General features: G+C 60.9%; 1 protein-coding gene and 1 long non-coding RNA gene across 4 annotated transcripts; one reads left to right on the top strand and one right to left on the bottom strand.

Moving 5' to 3' along the window:
- Nucleotides 1-212: 212 nt before the first annotated feature.
- Nucleotides 213-6484, bottom strand: KCNJ9 (potassium inwardly rectifying channel subfamily J member 9). 3 transcript variants are annotated; one of them, XM_072759708.1, is made up of 4 exons: nt 6334-6462; nt 5168-5328; nt 3077-3942; nt 213-968 (listed from the first exon to the last, which is right to left on the bottom strand). In XM_072759708.1, exons 3-4 carry the CDS (start codon nt 3921-3923, stop codon nt 637-639), a joined length of 1179 nt encoding a protein of 392 aa, XP_072615809.1. In that variant the 5' UTR covers nt 3924-3942; nt 5168-5328; nt 6334-6462; the 3' UTR covers nt 213-636. The 3 variants fall into 3 exon arrangements, with proteins under 3 accessions (XP_072615809.1, XP_072615810.1, XP_072615811.1); XM_072759709.1 differs by having other exon boundaries at nt 5168-5242; nt 6334-6438; XM_072759710.1 differs by lacking the exon at nt 5168-5328 and having other exon boundaries at nt 6334-6484.
- Nucleotides 6485-6859: 375 nt separating this feature from the next.
- LOC140599083 (uncharacterized) lies at nt 6860-10206 on the top strand. Its single transcript, XR_012001816.1, has 3 exons — nt 6860-6979; nt 7968-8034; nt 10124-10206. It is a non-coding gene; the product is annotated as an uncharacterized lncRNA (long non-coding RNA).
- Nucleotides 10207-11173: the final 967 nt, after the last annotated feature.

An 11173-nucleotide genomic window follows, 5' to 3' on the forward strand; every position in this document is an offset into this window, starting at 1 on the left:
TCAGCGGGCGAGCTCCCTTTCTGGGTGCCTCCGGCCCTTCTCCCTCCTGGAGGGTCCCTCTCCGCCTCTGCCCGCGTCCTCTCCTGCGCCGGGCCCACTCCTGTCTGCTGGCGGCAGGCCACCTGCCCCCTGCTGCGCCACCCCTGCGGCCTTGTGGCCCCAGCTCCTGCGGGGTGGGGCACCTCCGGCCTCCCCCGCCGGGTCAGCCTGGGTCAGCCCGGCTGCGTGTGAGGCACGAGCCCAACGGGAGGCCGGTGAGGAGCCGGTGAGGGCCAGGCCCGGTCTCTGCGTCCCAGCCGTGCCGGGCAGGGGCCTGGCCTGGGGGACAGGCAGCCCCTTTAGACTTTGCCTAGAGACGCTCCCGGCTCAGCGTGGCCGGGGGCACATGCTCCGTCCCTCTGTCCGTGCAGTGCAGCCGGCCGGGGGCGCGCGGAGGCCAGACGCGCACAGGCCGCCACGTTCCTCGGGCGCCTCGGCGAGGCCCTCCCTCCGGTCCGGCGGCCTGTGAGGGGCCTGTGAGGGGCCTGTGAGGGGGCGTCAGCACAGCCCGGCCCGCCTGCCTCCGCCTCTGCCTCCGCCTCGCCATCCAGCTCCCCGGACGGTGTCCGGCCCTGCCACAGGCTCGGGAGGACGCGGTCACACCTTGGACTCCGACTCCGGCGGGGGCAGCCGGCCGTTCCGCTCCGTGTCGCCGCCGGGCCCCGCGTCCGCGCCCTCGCCGGGCCCCTCCTCCTCCGCCCGCTCGTCCAGGCGGCTGGGGATGGACCAGTAGAGATGGGCGTCGAGGCGGGCGGCCGCTTCGGCCAGCTCCCGGGCGCTGCACGACGGCGTGGGCACCTCGAAGGTCTGGTGGAAGCTGGCGTAGTCCACCTCGTAGAAGCCGTCCTCCAGCGTGAGCACCGACGTGAAGCGGTGGCCCCACAGCACCTCATCCACCAGGTAGGAGCTCCGGGCCTGGCAGGTCATCCCTGGGGGGAGGCGCAGGGGTCAGCGCGGTCCCGCCATCCCGGCCGCCCCAAGGCCCCGGCCCGCCCGCCTCTGCAGCCCCAACTCCTACGAGGCGCCGCTCAGGGAGCTTCCCCCGGACGCGGCCCGGGCATCGTCCAGGCCGGGCCCCTGCACAGGCCTTCCCACGGGGCCTTCCCAGCCTGGCCGGAGCGCCTCCTGGGGGCCACCTCCTCTAACGGTGCTCCTCACAAGAGCTAAAGCCTGCCCCCCCCCCCCCCCCCCCCCGTCCCCCCCATGACCCCCCCTGGGCTCCCCGCCCCCCTCACCCCGCCTTCACCCCCGCCATCTGACACCCGTTCAGAACCTCGGCCTCGTGTCTTCTCTTCCAGCCGAACATCCCTGGCTCCCCCACCATTCCTCGTGTGATCTGCCTTCCAAAAACGTGACCTGCTCGGGTGCACACCGGAAGGGCCGCGCAGGGCCCCCCAGCGCTCTGGGGGTGCCAACACGGGCCGCGGCCCGCTGGGTGCAGAGGCGAGGGCTCGCCACTCTCTTCCAGCCGCGGCGCCTCAGCTCATCGGGCCCAACATCACGTTACGTAAACATTTTTGGAAGCTGTATCACATTTTGCTGCAACATTAAGCCTGTGGCCAGCTAAAACCTCCAGTTCTTTTTTCACCAGAGCTCTTCAATGCGGTGCTTACATAAGTGATTTTTTTAAAGCCTAAATGTAGAATTTTATATTTATTCCTTTTAAATGTCATCTTGTTGGGCTTTGGCTCATTACACTTGCTTTTCAAGAGCACTTTGAATCCTGACTCTCTCACCCAAAATATTGCTGTCCTTCCCAGCCTCGTCTCTCTAGACAAGTCAGGCGGGTCCCATCCTTATCTTCTCCACGCCGTCCTCCCCAGTCCTCTGCACTCTGGGGCCATGTCCCGCCCTCCGTGTTGGGTTGGCACACCCACCAGGGCAAGCGACCGTCCTGCTGCCCCTGGGTGTCTCCCACGGCCCACGTCCAGCTCAGAGCAAGGCAGAGTGGAAGACCGAACCTTAGCTAACAGAGCCTGGCTCTTGGCATTGCAAGCCCTGCCCCGAGGTGTCCTGGGGACGTGGGTCTTGCTCTTCCTCGGGCGAAGGCTGCAATGGCAGGGATCCAGTGGGGGAAGGCGGAAGGGGGAGAGGGGACACTGGGGAGAGAGGTCGGTGAGGAACAGAGGCAGGGGCTGGGGCGCCAGGGGGCCGGGCAGGGACCTCTCTGCAGGGACAGCAGATGCCTCAGGGCCTGGCAGGAGAGTGACAACTGTCTAGACAGCAAGGAGAGGGCCTGGGTGAGTAGGAGAGGCAGGAGCTAGAGGGAGCAAGGTGTGGGGTGGTAGAGAAGCACTGGGGAGCACTGGGACAGAGGGTGCTCGAGGAGAGGCTTGGCCAGAAGGGCCAGGGAAGGGGTTGGAGGGCCCCAGCCTGGGAATCCAGCAGAGGCCACGCTCGGGCCACACCTCGCAGCCCCGTGTCACCCACTGCAGCGCTCCTATCCTCCTCCTGCTTCCAGATCCCAAGCCTCAGAGCACCTTGTCTGTGCCCCTGCGTTGGCCTTTTGCCACTGGCTCCCAAGCCCCTCCCAAGCCTGACTTGGAGGTCCTGACAGCTCCTTCTGGAAAGGGTTAGAAATGCTGCGGTCATCTATTTCCTTTGTCAGTGGAAGTTGAGAAAACCTTGATGGGTGGGGAAACTGAGGCAGAAGTGAGCCCAGCAGGCCACCTGTTCCTAAGATCCAGGCTAGTAGGAGTCCCTCAGAGCACCACGTTCAGGGGCCTGGACCTGGAAGCCATGGAGAACTCTCCGAAGCTACCCCTGCTCCCTGGAGCGCCGTGCCTGGAGCCGCGCAACCCCTGCCCTGTGGCCTTATGTCCCCCTCTCTGGCGACAGGCCTCAGGCTCCCCGGTGGTCTCTGCCTTGTGAAGGGGCACGATGCAGGAGGTGACCTTCCTAGGAGCGGGCCAATTGGGGGGTGCACAGCGCCTGGGCCCTGGCTGCGTGCGCTCGGGCGCTGTCCCAGCCCGGTGACCCCAGCCTCGTGGCTGCCACCTGCCCCCCGCCCCTCCCGGCCGCTCCCCGCCGTGCGCACCCGTGGCTTCCACCATGCCCTCCAGGATGACCACGATCTCGAAGTCGTCCCTCTCCAGGGCGCGGCGCGACGCCTCCCAGAAGGGGCTGGCGGCATCGATCTCGTGGCTGATGACCAGCGGGGACACGAGGAAGAGGCGGTCGTCGCCCGTCTCGAAGCCCACGCTGAGGTCGGTCTGGTGCAGCGGGATGAACTCGCCCTCGAGCGTCTGGCGCGAGCGGATGAGCTTGGCGCGGATGGAGGCCTCGACGATGTGCGAGGAGCGCAGGTCGCCCACGCGGAACATGAGGCACAGGCGGCCGTCGCGCAGGGACACCACGGCGTGCGACGAGAAGACGAGCGTGGCGGCGCGCTTGTTGGGCTGCGAGATCTTGACGAACATGCAGCCCACCATGAAGGCGTTCACCATGGAGCCCAGGATGGCCTGCAGCAGCAGCAGCGCGATGCCCTCGGGGCACTGGTCGGTGATGACGCGGTGCCCGTAGCCGATGGTGGTCTCCGTCTCGATGGAGAACAGGAAGGCGGCCACGAAGCCGTTGAGGTTGTTGACGCAGGGCGTCCAGGCCGCGTCGCCCAGGTGCTCCAGGTCGCCGCGGCCGTAGGCCACCAGCCACCAGATGGCGCCGAAGAAGAGCCAGGTGAGCGCGTAGGCCAGCACGAAGAAGAGCAGGCTGAGGCGCCACTGCAGGTCGGCCAGCGTGGTGAACAGGTCGGTCAGGTAGCGGCCCGGCTCGCGCACGTTGCCCTGCTGCACGTTGCACCGGCCGTCCTTCTCCACGTAGCGCTGGCGGCCGCGGCGGCGCGGGGGCTCGCGGCCCGGGGAGCGCGGGGCGCCGGCGCGGGCCATGGCGACGGCCGCAGGGGGCCTGCGGGACCCGGGGCGCGGCCGGTCAGCGCGGGGGCGACCCCCGGCGGCGGGACGGTGGCCCTGCGGCCGCCCCCCACCCCTCCCGAGGCCCCGCCCCACCCCTCCCGAGGCCCCGCCCCTCACCCTCCCGAGGCCACGCCCCCACCCCTACACGACCCCGCGGCCGCTCCCCCTACACCCCTCCCGCGGCCCCGCCCCCACCCGCACGCTTCCTGAGGCCCCGCCCCACCCCTCCCGAGGCCCCGCCCCGCCTCCCGATGCCCCGCCCCCGCCTCCCGATGCCACGCCCCACCAGAGGCCACGCCCCCTCACCCCTCCCGAGGCCCCGCCCCCACTCACACGCTTCCTGAGGCCCCGCCCCCACCCCTACAGGACCCCGCGTCCACTCCCCCTACACCCCTCCCGAGGCCACGCCCCCCACACCTCCCGAGGCCCCGCCCCACCCCTCCTGAGGCCCCGCCCCCACCTACAACCCTCCTGAGGCTCCGCCCCCACCCACAACCCTCCTGAAGCCCCCACCCCCTTACACCCCTACACGCCCTTGCGGCCGCCCCCCACACCCCTACACCCCTCCTGCGTCCCTCCACCCCTCCATCCCCCTGTGATGGTCCCCCACCCGGAGCGCAGGGAGAGGGCTCTCTCACTCCGGAGCCCAGGTGCTGGGGAGGCGGCCCTCCCCTCCCCTCCCCTCCCCAGACGGGACACCAGCCCTGCAGCCCTCCCCTGTCCTCCCCGCACCCCTCCCTCGCACAGCTGCCTACTCCCCACGAGCTGGCGGAAGAGACAGGAGATGCGCAGGGTGGGGGGGGCAGAAAGGCAGGCGCTCCCGCCCCAGGCCACAGGCGCCCCTGGAGGTCCCCGGGGACAGGGTCGGGGACGCATGGGCCGGGTGCGTGCCCCCTGTGCCCTGGGTTCTTTCCGCCCCCGAGGGAGGCAGCCTGACAGGGGGCAGGAGGGCCGTGGGCCCGGGAAGAGCAGCCGGGGAGATGCAGCCCAAGTTCATCAGGAGTTGGGCTTGTGTACCCTGGCCGGCACCCCGCACCCCGCACCCCGCTCGGCTCTGGGTCCTCAGGGGCCCCGACAAGCAGATCAGGTGAAGCACGAAGCACCCACATTTACCTCCCGAGCACCTCGGGTTTTGCCCCGGCAGCTCCCACCCCCCCACACTACCCTGAGCGCAGCCCCCACCATGCGCCCCAAGCTCTCATCCAAGGGAAGCCCACCTGATTTTGCTTCAAATGCTTCCCCCTGAGGAGCGATCTGAGCTGCAGTGTGCCCTGAGCGGGAGGTCCGGACCCCTGCCAGGGAAGGTTCAGAAGGACCTGTTTCTCTTCAACCTTCTCCTCTTCCTGGGAACGGTTCTGGCCTCCCGCTCCAGGGGAACCTGGGTGATGGGGCGGGGAAGGGGCGGGGGACGGGGAAGGTGACAAGGATCACAGATGGCCTGGATGTCTGACCAGGTCCTGGGGAGATACCGCCTGCATGTGCAGCTCCAGCCCCAGCGCTCCAGCATTTGAGTTCTGGGATGAGGTGCTCTGCTGCCAGACCTCGGAAGGCCGTGTGTGTGTGTGTGTGTGTGTGTGTGTGTGTGTGTGTGTGTGTGTGTGTGTACTGGGGTAGAGGGCAGGAGGAAAACCCAAAAAAGATAGTTTGCACCTTAGGGACATCCCCCCCCACACATTTATTTTCCAAGAGGAGTCAGGGGGACACTGTCCAATGAAGATTTGGGTCTTCCTCTGGCCTGAGAGTGGGCTTCGCTTTCCCTTCCCGCCACCGGGATGTCCTCTAGAAGTTCTCGCTAAGCACACACTGGCTCAGAGACCCCAAGTCACGCAGAAAAATACCTGGGTCCCCCGTATCCCAGCGGCAGCCCCAGGAGGGCTTCCGATGTTCTCCCGGGCTCCGAGGCAATCTGACCCCCAATCTGCCTGCTTCGACAGATCTCTCTTTCCCGACAGATCTCTCTTTCCCGGGGGCGGCAAGGAACCCCGCGGTCTGGTCACCGCCAGGTCTCTCACTCTGCCTGGCCCAGGGGGCTGGGGGAGCCTTCTTCTGACCGCGTCCCCTCTCCTGACCTCCTGAGTGGAGGCTGCATATTTCTCAAGGGGGCAGTAAAGGTGTGAAATAGACTTCGCTTCTGCACCTTCCTCCGAAGATCCCCGTTCCCACTCCTTCCTAGTTCCTGCGCATGCCGTGACCCCTCTCTGGAAGGCCCCGGGGCCACATTTTCCTGGATGGCCCTTTCTCCCCTAGGGAGTGCTGGTCAGCAAGAGGCCTTCTGTTTTGGAAGGGGATCTGGTGAAGTCTCCCTCGGGAGCAAGCTGCTCCCGAGCCCCCACTTGCCTTGGATTTAGGAGCCCAAACCCAAGTCCCCCGCAACTCAACTCACAGCGTATGGAGAGGAGAGTAGCCGGCAGCAGAGACCCCTGGGGGGTAGCGTCCATGCCCCTGACACCACCCCTCCCCTGGCCCCCTTGCAGGGTGGGAGCCACAGACACCGCTGTTTCTCCTAAATGTAGCGGCAGCTCTGGCCAGGACTTGCTATCTGTGTCATCCCCATTTCCCAGGCTCCCCTGCTCCTCTCTTGTTTCCACAGCAACCAGTCTGGCGACAGCTCTAGAGCATCCCCCTCCCCTCCCCAGTCCTGGGTACCACTAGAGGCTGAGCCACACGCCATAGCTATTTTTAACCCAAGTCCCTCCTCCTGGACAACTCAGAGCTCGCCTCCTCGCCCCCTCAGGAAAAAAAAAAAAGAAGAAAGAAGAAAAAGAAAGAAAGAAAGAAAGAAAGAAAGAAAGAAAGGAAGGAAGGAAGGGGAGCCCACACGGTCTTCCCTAAGAAGCTTCTTCCTCTGAGAAAATACCGGCCCTGGTGTGTCAGGGAGTAAGGCCTTTGGTCCCCTGGGGAGGCAGAGGGCCCCCTGGCAGCCGGCAGCTCATCCACCACCAGCAGGGGCCTCTGGGTGCAGGTACTGCTCTCACGCAGGCACCATCATGTCTCCCATTTTTGAAGAGAGCGCCCTGATCCAGAAGGAGGTACCTAGAAAAAAAGAGATTCACCCAAGGAAGGGAGGTGGGGTCGGGGGTTCTCATCTTTGTCACTGATTTGTAACGTGACCCAAAGGATTTGCTTCGTTGCCTTGAACCACGGTTGCTCTATTTTTCACAGGGAGTGGACACATGCAAATACCCCATTTCTGCCTGCTTCACAGGGTGCGCAGATCAAATGAGGCAATATAAATAGAAGGGCTTTAAAGTGTGTTTTGTTAATAGCGGAGATTCTAGAAACAACCCAAACGTCCTACAGAGAGAAAAGCCGAGGTTAGGGCTTAAAACGATTCATCCAACAAACTCCTGTGGATGGAGCCCAAGTGCTGGGCAATGTGCTATGTGGGGGGTGGTGACAGATATGACTTTGTCTCTGCCCACGTGGAGCTCGTGGGCCAGTGGGGGAGAAAGACACACTATCACATAGCACATAATGCTAATATTACCCCTGATAACTCGTCAAGCATCATTATGAACTAGAAGGACTCATTTAACAGCCTTGGGGGGGACCCTGTGAGATGGGTATGATCCTCTCCGTTTATAGATGAGGAACTGAAAAGGAGAAAGGTGATTTGCCAAAGGCCACAGAAGCAGAGATCGTAGCCAGACTCCCCCAAGTGTGTCCCCGCCTCACTGCGTGCTCTTCACAAAGCCACAGGCCTCGGCAAGGTAATAGCCGCAGCGGAGAAACACAGTCGGTTACTATGCTCACATATGTAAGTGTCCGTGTGCAAGAGGCACATTCTTGCATGAAAAAGAAGCACATAAAAATATTCTTATAAGTTGATCATAACTGTACAGAAATAGCTGTAGGAACAAGCATAAAAATCAGAACAAGATTTGGAGAAATACAAATAGCTCAATACAAATTGTTCCTTTTCCCCAGGGAAATAATTAAAAGCCGAGAGTGGTGTACAAGTGCCAGGTGTTATCATTAGCACTATCATACCAGCGATGTTGATCTGTTCTTTTCCAGATCCTTCAAGTTGGAATAAGGAGATACGAGCCGGAGGAGCGGAAGATGTAGAAATGGACCCTGGAGGGTGAGAAGTTGCTGGCTGATCCGGAGAGGCGGGAAAGGTCGTAGTGAATAATATAATCTCGGGAGGCAGTGGTTCAAGTCTCCACTCTATGTGGTTCAAGTCTCCACTCTGTCCACTGCCAAGTTTCTTCATCCAGGAAGTGAGAATATGTTATCCATCTCTTGGGGGTTGTCATGAGGCTTACAGGAGGCAATGCCTGCCTGGCATATGGGAAGGACTCAGCAAGTGCTAGCTGGATCTTCCTCACCCACCCTGGCTGCCTTCCTCTGCTCTGGTGCCACCCAGTGAGCCCTGCAGGGGGCACTCTGGGTACGCTGCCCTCCTCTTCCCAGCCCTCCTGCCCCTGTTTCTTGTTGCAAGTGGAAATACCAAGTTTTCAGCCCGAGATTGGCATCAGGAGGGCTGTTACAGCCCCAGTCAACATCCCCGTCTCCTGGGCCTGGGCCTGTCACCTGAGCCTTGAGACTGCTAGCCTGCCCTCCTCTGTCCTGCCAAGAGGCTGCTCACGTTGGTTCTGCCGTGCCAGCAGCTCAGAGAGACGAAACCGGACCCCTAGGCGAGAGTGCATTTGCATAGAACTGGCCCCATTTGTTGAGGGGGGGGGGTGTCCCAGGGCTGAAGGGCCACCCAGAGGGTGCCAGCCAGCCCCCTGCCTCAGTCGGGGTGCCCACCACCCCGCCTCTGATTTATCCCTCCCCACCCCACCCACTGCAGGTCTCCAACTTCAATTCCTTGTTTATCCTTGAGCTTGAACATGGGGAGGGGGAAAATGTTTTCTTAGGTTCCTGGGTACAGAAAACAGGCAAGGTCCCAGCTTTCAGGTATTGGGACAGAGAGAGCAACTGCGCACGGGACTAGTAAAACATGTCGGTACAGTGGTCAACGTGGTGGGAGATTGGGTTTGGAACTTGAGAACATTGAGGGCAGGAGGGGCATGGCCGGAGCCACGTCGGTGGTGGTCTGCAAAGAACCTTGTTACAGAGTAGGAAAGGGAGGCGGCTCTGGGCAGGGGCATTCCTGATGGCATGTAGCTCGGAGACCAAGTGGTACTTTGGGGCAAAAATAAAAAGGGGGAATCCCTCTCGGAGACATAGCTCCGAGCCAAGCTGCGAGGATTGGCAAGCCGAATGCAGTTCAGTTCTCAGCTTGCCCCCTCACGGAGTGCATTTGTGCAGTCCACAAGCTGTGCAGCTGTATGTGGGAACCCTGGGGCCAGCCAACCTGGGAAGGCTTTCTTAAGCGAGATCATGAGACATCGCGGGTACAATCTTGGAGGTGGGAGAGGAGCATGACGGGAAAACAGGAGATGGTTCAGGATACGAGTTTAATGGAACAGGGAGGCCCGTCTGTCATGAACTCTAACAATTTTCATAAATTCAAGGGGATTGAGGGCCCTAGAAAAGTCAGAGCAGAGGGAGGCTATGGTTAAAGTAGCGGATGCCACTGGAGGTTAGAGTGACATGGGGCGAAGCAGAGCCCAGTGCCAGGACAGGTGGGACCCCCCCCCCCCCCCGGGCACCTGAGGCTGGGACACTCTCTAGCCTTCTAGCTCTTTCCAGCACAGCTGGAGGATCAGAGCCTTCTCATAACCACAATCCATCTTGCTTGATAGGATTGGGTGCAGGTTGGCTATGATTTAAAAGTCCTCACTTTCCAGGTCAGGGATGGGTCCCCAGAGAACAGATAGTACTAAAACCTGGGCATCCCAGCTCTTGGGCCTTGGTTATTTCGTTTTATTTTAAAGATTTTTATTTATTTATTTGACAGAGAGGGAGAGGGAGAACAAGTAGGGGGAGTGGCAGGCAGAGGGAGAGGGAGAAGCCGGCTCCCTGTGGAGCAGGGACTCGCTCCCAGGACCCCGGGATCTTGACCTGAGCCAAAGGCAGACTCTTCACTGAGCCAGCCAGGCCCCTGTGGTTGTTTCTTTCTCTCTCTCTTTCTTTCTTTCTTTCTTTCTTTCTTTCTTTCTTTCTTTCTTTCTTTCTTTCTTTCTTTCTTTTAATAAATCTGTGGTTGTTTCTTTACTCCCTGTTGCCTTCCCACTACCACCATGGAATGGAATTCTTATCCATTGGACCCCACTGGAAAGACACTGGAGGGACCCCCAAGTGAAAACACTAGGGAGAGTCCTCGAGTAGTGACGAAGCATCCCCTGACTCCAGTCTAATGAAGGTGAGTTTGAATATATGGCGTGTACGGAAGGCAGAGGGTACCTATAAACCTCAGCAACAGTCCCTGCGCGCCCGGGGCCATGTGGCCCAGTGCGTCCCTCGGAGCCCTCCTGCTGCGGTTTCAGTCATCCCGCTACCAGGTGCCCACTACTCGTGGAGACGGTTCAGCTGAAATGTCGCTCGGGATCCCGTAGTGAGCCCAGGATAGAGTCATCCTTCGTCTTTCCAGAACAGGGTCAAAAAAGACATGAGGCCACAGTTGGACAGACTGAGCCCAAAAGGAGCAGTTGAGAATGAGAAAGACCCCATTTGCTAATAAGCTGACAGAAGAGGGGAGGCCTTCAAAGAGAGCCGGTTCCCCTAGCTGCCATTTAGAGGTGGTCCAGGGTGGGTCCTCCCTGCACAGGTGTGGCCCGGGCCCGCCCGAGAGACCGTCTTACGTGGTGGGCATGGACTTCACAACCCTGGCCAATTTTTCATACCAAAATTGGAGAAAATCTCCAAGCAGACTCCCCATTGCGCGTGTTGACGATTAAGATTCTATTTAACCCACATAGATTCACTCTAGTGTTGCCCTGAGACAAGCTTTGGAGTCAAACACATGTGGGTTCAAGTTCCAAAACTAACACCTTCTAGCTAGCTACGTTACGCAGGCCAGCCACTCACCCTCTCAGAGGCTTGCTTCCCCATCTCAGGTCATAATATATCTGCCTGGCATCATAAACACTCACAAATACTGATGTCCCATGCCCTTTATCGCTGGTTCCCTCCTGGGCCCCCAGTGACTATTCTAGAACTTCTTTAAAATTTTTTTTTTATACACGTGAGCTCTACGCCCAATGTGGGGCTTGAACTCACGCCCTGACCCCAAGATCAAGAGTCGCACACTCTACTGACTGAGCTGGTCAGGCACCCTTAGGACTTCTCTTTTGTAAAAAGATTTAAAAATTAAAAAGGATCATTTGACA

Source organism: Vulpes vulpes, chromosome 5 (genome assembly GCF_048418805.1).
Source record: "Vulpes vulpes isolate BD-2025 chromosome 5, VulVul3, whole genome shotgun sequence".
NCBI classification, from domain to species: domain Eukaryota; kingdom Metazoa; phylum Chordata; class Mammalia; order Carnivora; family Canidae; genus Vulpes; species Vulpes vulpes.